Source organism: Pristiophorus japonicus, chromosome 19 (assembly GCF_044704955.1).
Source record: "Pristiophorus japonicus isolate sPriJap1 chromosome 19, sPriJap1.hap1, whole genome shotgun sequence".
Classification (NCBI taxonomy): Eukaryota; Metazoa; Chordata; class Chondrichthyes; family Pristiophoridae; genus Pristiophorus; species Pristiophorus japonicus.
Window position 1 is genome coordinate 35313611 of NC_091995.1, and position 14100 is coordinate 35327710.

Genomic DNA, 14100 nt, shown 5'->3' on the forward strand with positions numbered 1-14100 from the left:
CAATCATTTTTGGGTCTTTTGAACGATTATGGGAAGTTCCTACCAGAGTTGGCTACAGTGTTACATCCACTGAATGAACTGTTGACAAAACAGGTCCATTGGAAGTGGTCAGAAGAATGCGATGCATCATTCAAGGAGTGTAAAAACCGGTTAGTAGAGAGTACCATGTTAGTTCACTATGACGTATCTAAGGAGACAAGCTAACATGTGACGCCTCTGGTATAGAGTTGGAGCAGTGATCTCTCATGTACTACATAGTGGGGAGGAGAGACAATTGCTTTTGCTTCACGCATTCTCAGTGCCAGTGAGCGTAATTATGCGCAAATCGAAAGGGAAGCATTGGCATAAATTTTTGGGGTCAAGAAGTTTCACAAATACTTGTACGGTCGTAAGTTTACCATTGTTATGGACCATAAGCCTCTAACAGCAATCCTCCATCCTAAGTCCCCAGTTCCAACATTAGCTGCAGCCCGAATGCAGAGATGGGCTTTGATTTTGTCAGAATATACATATGATATTGAATACGGATGATCAGCTGATCACAGTAATGCTGATGCTATGTCCAGGTTGCCATCCACATCACAGGTTACACCCAATTGGGAAGAAGTGTTCTATTTTTCATACATTGATGAGCTGCCAGTCAGAGCGGAAGAGATTGGTACAGCAACCAAATGCGACCCAGCTATGTCAAAGGTGTATGATTGCATAGCAAATGGATGGCCAAACCAGGTATCAGAGAAAGATATTCATCCATTCTTCATTTGTAGGAATGAATTAGCAGTGGATGAAGATTGTATCATGTGAGGTGCAAGAGTGGTTATTCCAAATAAATTCAGGTCCAAAATTTTAGGAGATCTTCATGACCAGCACTTGGGAATGTGCTTGAGCAAGAGTTTTGCATGCAGTTACTTATGGTGGCCAGGTCTAGATAAAGATATATAGTACATTATTAATCAATGTACAACAATCGATGAGCAAGAAACCACCATAAGTAACATTACAGCCATGGAAATAGCCTCCCAGGATGTGGCAAAGATTTTGTTGAGCTAAAAGGACAGCAATTGTTCATTGTGATTGATAGCCATTCGAAGTGGGTAGAGGTGTTTCTAATGCGTAAAATAGCAATAAGTAAAACACTAGACAATTTGCGAAGATTATTTTCTTCATATGGCCTCCCAGAAGAAATTGTGTCTGATAATGGGTCACAATTTTGTGCAGAAGAATTTTCACAGTTCATGAGCAGAAATGGTGTGTAACATACCACGGTTCCATCATACCACCCTGCTTCAAATGGTGCAGCAGAGCGTACAGTACAAATTGTAAAACGTGCTCTCATCGAACAAATGTTGGATCCAAATCCAAAGAAATGGTTATTGCCGTTGGACCACAAATTGGCAAATTTTCTGATTATTTATCGTAATACTACTACTGGTAGAACACAAGCAGAGTTGTTTCTCAGACAACAGTCATGAACCAGGTTCTCGCTGTTAAAGCCAAACCTGGCACAATCAGTAGAAGAGGATCAATTAAGACAGAAAGAGAATCATGATAGAGATAGAGTAAAAGAGAGAAGTGTGAAATTGAATCAAAAGGTGAGAGTGAAGAACTATCACCATAAATGGCTAAATTAGTTACCAGGAAGAGTGGTGAAGATATGTGGTCCTCGCATATATTTGGTCAAGATGTTTGATCATGGACAGGCTAGGTTTGTTCATATTGATCATATTTTACCAACAGACGTGGAAGGAGTTGAAAGTTGGAATGATTCGATTATTTCTGATTCATCAGATAGTCATGTTGCAAGGTGAGTACCAGTAGAAAATCCTACATCAGATGTACTAGAAACAAATCCAAGAGAATGTTAGAATTTAAGTCTCAATCCGAGTCATGCAGACAAACAGTCTGAAGTTGTGGAGAGTCAAAATGTAAATCAAGGGTTACCCTTGGAGGAAAACTCTCCTCTGGTACAGCCTAGAATGAGTTTAAGTTCGACACCACGTTTGGAAGGTTCTGTTCGAGCGTGAAGGTATCCTCTTCGAAACAGAAAATGAGTGGTTAAGTTTGATTTGTAAATATAACAAAATAAGTCCATATATTTTGTTTTATATAACCATGCAAGTTATGTATGATGATTATTTTGTTATAATTACTTCTTCATTAAGGAGGGAGAAATGTAATATAGAGCTCCACCTAGTGGATTACTGCCCCACCTAGTGCACTACTGTGGTAATGCTACTGCTAATGTTTATACAATAAAAGGATCATGTGACTAGGTCACCTGATAAGTTCCCTGTGTTGAGAACCATCTTGTAAGTGTGTGTTTGTGATGTCATAGAGAATATATTACAAGATACGTCTCCAACTCCCCTTTGAAAGCTCCTCTCTATCTTCTCTGCTTCAAGAGAACAACTTCTCCAGTCTATCAACATAACTGAAATCTCTCATTCCTGGAATCATTCTTGGAAATCATTTCTCCAAGGCCTTTACATCCATCCTAAAGTGTGGTCCCAAGAACTGGATACAGTTGGGGCTCCAGTTGCTTTCTCAACCTGCCCTGTCATCTTAAATGATTTGTGCACACATAGCCCCAGGTCTCTCTATTCATGCAGCCCTATTTAGGATTCTACCCTTTAGTTTATATGTCCTCTCACCTTAACTCGTCGGGTGGTAACCCCACAGGATCGGGTGAAATGGTGGTTTTACATTCCGCCCGATAATTATCTCCACTGATTTCAACCGAGAGTAAAACAGGGGCAGCGAGTAACATCAGCGTCGCATCCGATCCCATGGATTTCCCGATGAGCGGGTTCAGCTAACGTTTCCGCCGCTGTGAAAGAAATGGGATTTGCAATGCACAAACCACATCAAAGAATCAAACCCTTCGTTATTTGTTCTCAGAACTTGCTGAAACCCAACGGAGCAAGCATGCCTAGTTATGCTGACCCTTTACCATCTTGTCCTCCAGAATTATAGAATGATACAGCATAGAAGGAGGCCATTCGGCCCATAATGCCTATGCCGGCTCTTTGGAAGCTCCAATTAGTTCCACTCCCTCTTTTCTTTCCCCATAGTTTTGCAAATTTTTCCCCTTTAAGGTGATTGGCTCAAGAACCAAGAGGTGACAAGAGGGAAAACCGCTTCATGCAATGCTTGGTTAGGATTTGTAAGGGTCACAGTTCTAAGGATAAGGGGTAAGCCATTTAGGACCGAGATGAGGAGAAACTTCTTCACCCAGAGAGTGGTGAACCCGTGGAATTCCCTACCACAGAAAGTTGTTGAGGCCAATTCACTACATATATTCAAAAAGGAGTTAGATGTAGTCCTTACTACTAGGGGGATCAAGGGGTATGGCGAGAAAGCAGGAATGGGGTACTGAAGTTGCATGTTCAGCCATGAACTCATTGAATGGCGGTGCAGGTTCGAAGGGCCGAATGGCCTACTCCTGCACCTATTTTCTATGTTTCTATGTTTCTATGTAATGCACTGCCTGATAGGGTGATGGATACAGAGTCAGTAACGTGGATAGACTGGAGAAGCTGGGGTTGTTCTTCCTCGCACAGAGATGATTGAGAAGAGATTTGATAGAGCTGATCAAAATCATGAGGGAAATGGACAGAGTAGATCGGGAGAGACTGTTCCCATTGGCAGAAGGATCGAGAACCAGAGGGGACAGATTTAAGGTGATTAGCAAAAGAAGCAAAGGCGACATGAGGAAAAACCTTTGTACACAGCGAGTGGTTAGGATCTGGAATGCACGGCCTGAAAGGGTGGTGGAGGCAGACTCAAACACGGCTTTCAAAAGGGAGTTGGGTAAGTACCTGAAGGAAAAAAACATTTGCAGGGCTCGGGGGAAAGGGCGGGGGGAGTGGGACTAGCTGAGGTGCTCTCTTGTATAAAATTATGAGGGGCCTAGATAGAGTGGATAGGAAGGACCTATTTCCCTGAGCAGAGGGGTCAACAACCAGGGCGCATAGATGTATGTGGGGGCAGGGAAGTGGAACTGAGTCCATGATCAGATCAGCCATGATCTTATTGAATGGTGGAGCAGGCTCGAGGGTCAAATGGCCTACTCCTGCTCCTATTTCTTGTTCTTGTGTATGTAAAGTAATTGGTAGGAGGTTTAGAGGGGAGTTGAGAACTTTTTTCACCAGAGGGTGGTGGGGGTCTGGAACTCACTGCCTGAAAGGTTGGTAGAGGCAGAAACCCTCACCACATTTAAAAAGTACTTGGATATGCACCTGAGGTGCCGTAACCTACAGGGCTACGGACCTAGAGCTGGAAAGTGGGATTAGGCTGGATAGCTCTTTGTTGGCTGGTGCAGACACGATGGGCCGAAATGGCCTCCTTCCATGCTGTAAATTTCTATGATTCTATGATTCAATGACACTTGTAGCTGTTTGTGCAGTATGACACTATTACCTACCAGTTTCATCAGGTGTATAAATCGGCTTATCGGTAACAATATAAATGAAGTAGGGTCTTGACAATAGGCGGATCAGAGCCTTTCTGGTCCTTTCAAACGGTGCTGAGATTTCGGCTACAAGCATCACGTACTGCGCTTCACGGGCAAAGTTCAAATGGTTTGTCTTTTGTGGAAGAACCTGCAAAATTAAAGTTACATCTCGGACTATTTGCTATAAAGTGACAAGGCACCAGATCCTGACAACATCGTGCATCTATACAACAACAACTTTTATTTATCTGACGCCTTTAATGTAGTAAAACATCCCAGTTCTGTTCTCCTTAGCTAAGGAAGGATGTACTTGCCACAGAGGGAGTGCAACAAAGATTCACCAGACTGATTCCTGCGATGGGGGGATTGTCCTATGAGGAGAGATTGGGTAGACTAGGCCTCTATTCTCTAGAGTTTAGAAGAATGCGAGGTGATCTCTTTGAAACAGATAAAATTCTTACAGGGCTTGACAGGGTGGATGCAGGGAGGATGTTTCCCCTGGCTGGGGAGTCTAGAACCAGGGGTCACAGTCTCAGAATAAGGGGTCAGACATTTAGGACTGAGACGAGGAGAAACTTCTTCATTCAGAGGGTGGTGAATCTTTGGAATTCTCTACCCCAGAGGGCTGTGGAGGCTCAGTCGTTGAGTATATTCAAGACAGAGATCGATAGCTTTTTGGATATTAAACAAATCAAGAGATATGGGGACAGTGCAGGAAAGTGGAGTTGAGGTAGAAGATCAGCCATGATCTCATTGAATGGCGGAGCAGGCTCGAGGGGCCATGTTCTTTGTACATTGAGACATCCGATGGTCGTGAAAGGTGCTATATAAATGCAATTCAGTTAGTTCCTTCCTGCCTTCCTTTGATTGAGGGGTGATCTAATTGAGACGTTTAAGATGATTAAAGGATTCGACAGGGTAGATAGTAACTATTTCCTCTGGTGAGGGAGTCCAGAACAAGGAGACATGAACTTTAATTAGAGCTAGACCATTCAGGGGTGATGTCAGGAAGCACGACGCCACACAAAGGGCAGTGGAAATCTGGAACTCACTCCCCCAAAATGCTCTTGAGGCTGGGGGGGGGGTTCAATTGAAAATCTCAAGACTGACAGTGATAGATTTTTGTAAGCCAAGAATATTAAGGCATAGGGAACCAAGGCGGGTAGCTGAAGCTCGGGTGCTGATCAGCTGTGGTCTAACTAAATGGTGGAACAGGTTCGAGGGCCTGAATGGCCTCCTATGTTCCTGTGTAATAAGAACATAAGAAATAGGAGTAGGAGTCAGCCATTTGGCCCCTCGAGCCTGCTCCGCCATTCAATAAGATCATGGCTGATCTGATCATGGACTCAGCTCCACTTCCCCGCCTGCTCCATATAACCCTTTATTCCCTTATTGCTCAAAAATCTGTCTATCTCCGCCTTAAATATATTCAATGACCCAGCCTCCACAGCTCTCTGGGGCAGGGAATTCCACAGATTCACAACCCTCTGAGAGAAGAAATTCTTCCTCATCTCAGTTTTAAATGGGCGGCCCCTTATTCCATGTCCCCTAGTTTTAGTTTCCCCTATGAGTGGAAATATCCTCTCTGTATCCACCTTGTTGAGCCCCCTCATTATCTTATAAGTTTCTATAAGATCACCTCTCATTCTTCTGAGCTCCAATGAGTATAGGCCCAACCTAATCAACCGATCTTCATAAGTCAACCCCCTCATCTCCGGAATCAACCTAGTGGCCAATATTTATCTCTAATCAACATAATGCTGGCCAATATCCATGACAATTTGAGTTACCTGTGCAAGGATTATTTCAGTGAAGTTGTTCATCTGGTTTAGCTCAACTGTATATTTCTTGGGCGATATTATATCCGATGCTTTCCCTGTTTGATTCTCAAAGTAGACGGTGACAGCAACACCAGTGTCAGCCCCAGAGACTTGAACAGTGATAGTCTCATCCATGCCAACGTGAACAACATTGGGAGCTGTGATCAGATATCTGGAAAAACACACATGACACATTATTTCAGGAAATCTACATTTCAATGTATCTGCCAGGTAAGAACATAAGAAATACAAGCATTTGGCCCCTCGAGCCTGCTCCGCCATTCAATAAGATCATTGCTGATCTGAATCGATGCTTCAGCCCCAGCTATCTCAAAGGTTGAGCTATTTCACTTTGCCTGACAAGTCTAACGCTTGCGTCTGAAATATGCCAGCGGATGAGACGTTCAACCGAGGCCCTTTCAGGTGGATGTAATAGATCCCACTGCACAATTCTGCCCTCTTGAGCATCCCTGAATATAATCGCTCCACCATCGGTGGCCGTGCCTTCAGCTGCCTGGGCCCCAAGCTCTGGAACTCCCTCCCTAAACCTCTCCGCCTCTCTACCTCTCTTTCCTCCTTCAAGGCGCTCCTTAAAACCTACCTCTTTGACCAAGCTTTTGGTCACCTGCGCTAATTTCTACTGGTGACAAATTTTGTACAATAATCGCTACCGTGTAGCACCTTGGGATGTTTTACTACGTTAAGGGTGATCTTTTAGTGCAAGCTGTTGGTGTTACTTTGAAGACGAGCAGGGCAGTTCTCCCAGGTTCCCTGGCCAATATTTATCCCCCAACTTTAGAATCACAGAGCCATACCGCTCAGAAGGAGGCCATTCGAGCCACCGTGCCTCTGCTGGCTCTTTGAAAGGGGTTTTCCTTTTCAAATATTTATTCAGTTCCCTTTTGAAAGTTACTATTGAATCTGCTCCCATCACCCTTTCAGGCAGTGCGTTTCATTTTGTGTCAGCTGTGACTCAGTGGGGAGCACACTCGCCTCTGAGTCAGAAGGTTGTGGGTTCAAGTCCCACTCCAGGGACTGGAGCACATAAATCCAGCCTGACATTCCAGTGCAGTGCTGAGGGAGTGCCGCACTGTTGGAGGTGCCGTCTTTCGGATGAGACGTTAAACCGAGGGCCTGTCTGCTCTCTCAGGTGGATGTAAAAGATCCCATGTCACTATTTCAAAGAAGAGCAGAGGGAAGTTATCCCTGGTGTCCATGGTCAATATTTATCCTTCAATCAAAAAAATCAGATGATCTGGGCACATTGCTGTTTGTGGGAGCTTGCTGTGCGCAAGTTGGCTGCCACATTACAACAGTGACTACACTTCAAAATTAATTCATTGGCTGTAAGGTGCTTTGGATGTCCAGTGGTCGTGAAAGGTGCTACATAAATGCAAGTCTCTCTTCTCTTATCGCATTCCTGATCATAACAACTCAATGCAATAAAGGTGCAGCAGTTATAATGGGTGACTTTAATATGCACATAGATTGGGCTAACCAAACTGGAAGCAATACGGTGGAGGAGGATTTCCTGGAGTGCATAAGGGATGGTTTTTTAGACCAATATGTCGAGGAACCAACTAGGGGGGAGGCCATCTTAGACTGGGTGTTATGTAATGAGAGAGGATCAATTAGCAATCTTGTTGTGCGAGGCCCCTTGGGGAAGAGTGACCATAATATGGTAGAATTCTGCATTAGGATGGAGAATGAAACAGTTAATTCAGAGACCATGGTCCAGAACTTAAAGAAGGCTAACTTTGAAGGTATGAGGCATGAATTGGCTGGGATGGATTGGCGAATGATACTTAAGGGGTTGACTGTGGATGGGCAATGGCAGACATTTAGAGACCGCATGGATGAAGTACAACAATTGTACATTCCTGTCTGGCATAAAAATAAAAAAGGGAAGGTGGCTCAACCGTGGCTATCAAGGGAAATCAGGGATAGTATTTAAGCCAAGGAAGTGGCATACAAATTGGCCAGAAATAGCAGTGAACCTGGGGACTGGGAGAAATTTAGAACTCAGCAGAGGAGGACAAAGGGTTTGATTAGGGCAGGGAAAATGGAGTATGAGAAGAAGCTTGCAGGGAACATTAAGACGGATTGCAAAACTTTCTATAGATATGTAAAGAGAAAAAGGTTAGTAAAGACAAACGTAGGTCCCCTGCAGTCAGAATCAGGGGAAGTCATAACGGGGAACAAAGAAATGGCGGACCAATTGAACAAGTACTTTGGTTCGGTATTCACGAAGGAGGACACAAACAACCTTCCGGTTATAAAAGGGGTCGGGGGGTCTAGTAAGGAGGAGGAACTGAGGGAAATCCTTATTAGCCGGGAAATTGTGTTGGGGAAATTGATGGGATTGAAGGCCGATAAATCCCCAGGGCCTGATGGACTGCATCCCAGAGTACTTAAGGAGGTGGCCTTGGAAATAGTGGATGCATTGACAGTCATTTTCCAACATTCCATTGACTCTGGATCAGTTCCTATAGAGTGGAGGGTAGCCAATGTAACCCCACTTTTTAAAAAAGGAGGGAGAGAGAAAACAGGGAATTACAGACCGGTCAGCCTGACATCGGTAGTGGGTAAAATGATGGAATCAATTATTAAGGATGTCATAGCAGTGCATTTGGAAAGAGGTGACATGATAGGTCCAAGTCAGCATGGATTTGTGAAAGGGAAATCATGCTTGACAAATCTTCTGGAATTTTTTGAGGATGTTTCCAGTCGAGTGGACAAGGGAGAACCAGTTGATGTGGTATATTTGGACTTTCAGAAGGCGTTCGACAAGGTCCCACACAAGAGATTGATGTGCAAAGTTAGAGCACATGGGATTGGGGGTAGTGTGCTGACATGGATTGAGAACTGGTTATCAGACAGGAAGCAAAGAGTAGGAGTAAATGGGTACTTTTCAGAATGGCAGGCAGTGACTAGTGGGGTACCGCAAGGTTCTGTGCTGGGGCCCCAGCTGTTTACATTGTACATTAATGATTTAGATGAGGGGATTAAATGTAGTATCTCCAAATTTGCGGATGATACTCAGTTGGGTGGCAGTGTGAGCTGCGAGGAGGATGCTGTGAGGCTGCAGAGCGACTTGGATAGGTTAGGTGAGTGGGCAAATGCATGGCAGATGAAGTATAATGTGGATAAATGTGAGGTTATCCACTTTGGTGGTAAAAACAGAGTAGACAGACTATTATCTGAATGGTGACAGATTAGGAAAAGGGGAGGTGCAAAGAGACCTGGGTGTCATGGTACATCAGTCATTGAAGGTTGGCTTGCAGGTGCAGCAGGCGGTTAAGAAAGCAAATGGCATGTTGGCCTTCATAGCAAGGGGATTTGAGTACAGGGGCAGGGAGATGTTGCTACAATTGTACAGGGCATTGGTGAGGCCACACCTGGAGTATTGTGTACAGTTTTGGTCTCCTAACCTGAGGAAGGACATTCTTGCTATTGAGGGAGTGCAGCGAAGGTTCACCAGACTGATTCCCGGGATGGCGGGACTGACATATCAAGAAAGACTGGATCAACTGGGCTTGTATTCACTGGAGTTCAGAAGAATGAGAGGGGACCTCATAGAAACATTTAAAATTCTGACGGGGTTAGACAGGTTAGATGCAGGAAGAATGTTCCCAATGTTGGGGAAGTCCAGAACCAGAGGTCAAAGTCTAAGGATAAGGGGTAAGCCATTTAGGACCGAGATGCGGAGGAACTTCTTCACCCAGAGAGTGGTGAACCTGTGGAATTCTCTACCACAGAAAGTTGTTGAGGCCAATTCACTAAATATATTCAAAAAGGAGTTAGATGAGGTCCTTACTACTAGGGGGATCAAGGGGTATGGCGAGAAAGCAGGAATGGGGTACTGAAGTTGCATGTTCAGCCATGAACTCATTGAATGGCGGTGCAGGCTAGAAGGGCCGAATGGCCTACTCCTGCACCTATTTTCTATGTTTCTATGCGTAAAATAAATGTGATCCTCATCTCCCTTTCTGGTTAGTTTGCCCAAGGAGAAAAGACAATGCATCTGTGGAGATACTGAAGTGTAGTCACTTTTGTAATGTAAGAAATGCAAGAACCAATTTGTGCACAGCAAGCTCCCACAGACAGCAATGTGATAGTGACCAGATAATCTGTTTTAGTGAGGGATAAATATTGGCCCCAGGACACCGGGGATAACTCCCCTGCTCTTCTTCAAAATAGTGTTGTGGGATCTTTTACGTCCAACTGAGAGGGCAGCACCTCCAACTGTGCAGCCGCATGAGAACACAGGGATTGGAGTAGGCCACTCAGTCCCACGACAGAGTTCCATCATTCAATCTGGCTTCCGTATTATAAAAAGGATATAGAGGAACTGGTGAAGGTGCAAAAGAGATTTACAAGGATGATACCAGAACTGAGAGTTTAGCCTATTAGGAAGGATTGAATAGGCTGGGAAGAGAAGACTGAGGGTTGACCTTTTTATTCATTGCAAGGCCAGCATTTATTCCCTCCTCTAATGGCCCTCGAGAAGATGGTGGTGAGCTGTCTTATACAACTGAGTGGCTTATTTGGCTATTTCAGAGGAGCAGTTAAGAGTCAACCATATTGCTGTGGGTCTGGAGTCACATATAGGTCTGACTGGGTAAGGGCGGCAGATTTCCTTCCCTAAAGGACATGAGTGAACCAGATGGGTTTTTAACAATAATCCGGTAGGTTCATGGGCACCAATACTGATAGTAGCTTTTTATTCCAGATTTTTTTAATCAAGTTTTAAATTCCCCAGCTGTTGTGGTGGCATTTGAACTTATGTCCCTGGATCTATAATCCAGGCCTACGGATTACTAGTCCAGTAACAGAGCCACTATGCTACTCTACTCCCTGATAGGGGTGTCCTTAATATTGTGAATGAGTTTGATAGGGTTGATGTAGGGAAGATATTTCCACTTGTGGGGAAGACCAAAACTAGGGACCATAAAGATAAGACAGTCACTAATAAATCCAATTGCGAATTCAGGAGAAACTTCTTTACCCAGAGAGTGGTGAGAATGTGGAACTCGCTACCACAGGGAATGGTTGAGGAGAATAGTATATATGCATTTAAGGGGAAGCTAGATAAACACATAAGGGAGAAAGAATAGAGGGATAGGCAGATAGAGCTAGATGAAAAGGGATGAACAGAGGCTTGCATGGAACATAAGCACCAGCATAGATGAGAGTAAATTAGCAAAAAATATAAACATAGAAACATAGAAAATAGGTGCAGGAGTAGGTCATTTGGCCCTTCGAGCCTGCACTGCCATTCAATGAGTTCATGGCTGAACATGCAACTTCAGTACCCCATTCCTGCTTTCTCGCCATACCACTTGATCCCCCTAGTAGTAAGGACTACATCTAACTCCTTTTTGAATATATTTAGTGAACAACTTCCTGTGGTAGAGAATTCCACAGTAAGAGCTTCTAACGGTATATAAAAAGGAAGAGAATAGCTGAAGTAAACGTTGATCCCGTAAAGGATGAGACTGGGGAATTAATAACGTGAAACAAGGAAATGGCAGAGACTTTGAACAAATATTTTGTATTGGTCTTCACGGAAGACACTAAAAGCATCCCAATAATAGATAATCAAGGGGCTTTTGGGCGGGGTGAGCTTAAACAATCTCACTATCACTAGAGAGAAAGTATTAGGCAAACTAATGGGACTAAAGGTGGACAAGTCCCCAGGACCTGATGGCCTGCACTGTAGGGTCTTAAAAGAAGTGGATGCAGAGATAGCTGGTGCATTGGTTGTAATCTACCAAAATTCCCTGGATTCCGAGGAGGTCCCAGCGGATTGGAAAACCGAAAATGTGATGCCTCTATTCAAGAAAGGAGGGAGACAGAAAGCAGGAAACTATAGACCAGTTAGCCTAACATCTGTCATTGGGAAAATGCTGAAGTAGATTATTAAGGAAATCGTAGCAGGACATTTAGAAAATCATAACACAGTCAAGCAGAGTCAGCATGGTTTTATGAAAGGGAAATCATGTTTGACAAATTTGCTGGAGTTCTTTAAGGCTGTAACGAGCAGGGTGGATGAAGGGGAACCAGTAGATGTTGTGTATTTGGATTTCCAGAAGGCATTCGATCAGGTGCCACATAAAAGGTTACTGCACAAGATAAGAGCTCACGGGGGTAATATATTAGCATGAATAGCGGTTTGGCTAACAACAGAAAATAGAGAGTCGGGATAAATAGGTAATTCTCAGGTTGGAAAACGGTAACTAGTGGGGTGCCATAGGGATCAGTGCTGGGGCCTCAACTATTTACAATCTATATTAATGACGTGGATGAAGGGACCGAGTGTAATGTAGCCAAATTTGCTGATAATACAAGGGGGCCAAGTTTCGGCCTGAGTTGCTCATGTTTTTTTTGAGCAATTGATTTAGAATGGAGTATCTTAAAAATTGCAATTCTCAGCATTTAGTTTGCTCCAGTTCTAGTCAGTTCGAACAGTTTCAGTTTGGAACAGATTTTTTCTTCAAATGGGGCGTGTCCGGCCACTTACGCTCGTTTTGAAAGCTTAGGCAGTGAAAACTTACTCCAAACTAACTTAGAATGGAGTAAGTGTAGATTTTTGTACACTCAGAAAAACCTTGCCTACACTTAGAAAATCAGGCGTAGGGAATGGGGGAGGGGGGCGGGGGGTGTTTAAAGGGAAGTTTACAAACATTAAACACTTCAGGTTTACAAATAAAGAGCCATCATCAATAATAAATGATAAATACAACAATAAATCAACCAATAAATCAATCAAAAAAAATTAATAAAACATTTAAAAAATTAAAAAATCAATAAATAAAAAAATTTCTACTCACCGACTGCAGCACCGTGAGCCCTCCAACAGCATGCTGGGACGCCCCCCCCCCCCAAGTGTGTGTGTCTCTCTCTCTGTCAGTCAGTCTCTCTCACTCTCTGTCAGTGTCAATGTCTCTCTCTCTGTCTGTCAGTGTTTATGTGTTTCTGACAGCGAGGGGAGGAAGGGGAGGAGGAGGGGGGAGGAGGGGGGAAGGAGGAGGGGGGAGATGGGGGGGAGGAGGAGGAGGGGGGAGGTTGGGTGGGGAGGGGGAGGGGGAGGGAGGGAGGGGTTGGGAGGGGGATGAAGGGAGGGAGGGGTGGGGAGAGGGAGAGGTAGGGGTGGGGAGAGGGAGAGGTAGGGGTGGGGAGAGGGGAGAGAGGGAGGGGTAGTAAGAGGGAGAGGGAGGGGTAGGGAGAGGGAGGGGGGGAGAGGAGAGGGAGGGGGAGAGGGAGGGAGGGAGGGAGGGAGGGGGAGAGGAGAGGGAGGAGGCTGAACGGGTCCGGCCGACGTGGAGATGCCAGGCCCAAGACTTCGGGCAGGGTCCGCCCCCAGCAAGATGCCGGGCGGGCGGGCCCCGGGACTGGAGTTAAAGGTAGGTGGCCGGGGAAGCGGGAGCTGGGGTGGGGGTCGGAGCTGGGGCGGGGGTCGGAGGTCGGAGTTGGGGCGGGGGCGGGGATCGGAGCTCGAAGCTGGGGCGGGGGTCCGAGCTCAGAGCTGGGGCTGGGGTCGGAGGTCGGAGCTGGGGCGGGGGTTGGAGGTCGGAGCTGGGGCGGGGAGCGGAGCGGGAGCTGGGGCGGTGAGCGGAGCGGGAGCTGGGGGGGTGGGAGCCGGCAGCGGAGCGGGAGCTGGGGGTGAGCGGAGCGGGAGCTGGGGGGGGAGTGGAGCAGGAGCTGGGGGCAGAGCAGAGCGGGAGCTGGGGGGTTGGGGGGTTTTGAGAGAGCCAGCTGAACAGGGGAGGAAGCTGGAGCAAGAGCAGGAGCTAGACGAGAGAGGTGCAGCCTGATCTTCGTCGC

The 14100-nt window shown here is 45.4% G+C and overlaps 1 protein-coding gene across 1 annotated transcript in view; it reads right to left on the reverse strand.

The window, feature by feature from the left end:
* Positions 1–14100, reverse strand: part of LOC139230171 (complement C5-like) — an 80785-nt gene that overhangs the window by 49788 nt on the left and 16897 nt on the right. The window contains exons 2-3 of the mRNA XM_070862013.1: positions 6244–6445; positions 4424–4601 (exon numbers count right to left, since the gene is read on the reverse strand). Of these exons, the coding sequence (XP_070718114.1) occupies positions 4424–4601; positions 6244–6445 (380 nt within the window). The remainder of the gene's footprint in view (positions 1–4423; positions 4602–6243; positions 6446–14100) is intronic.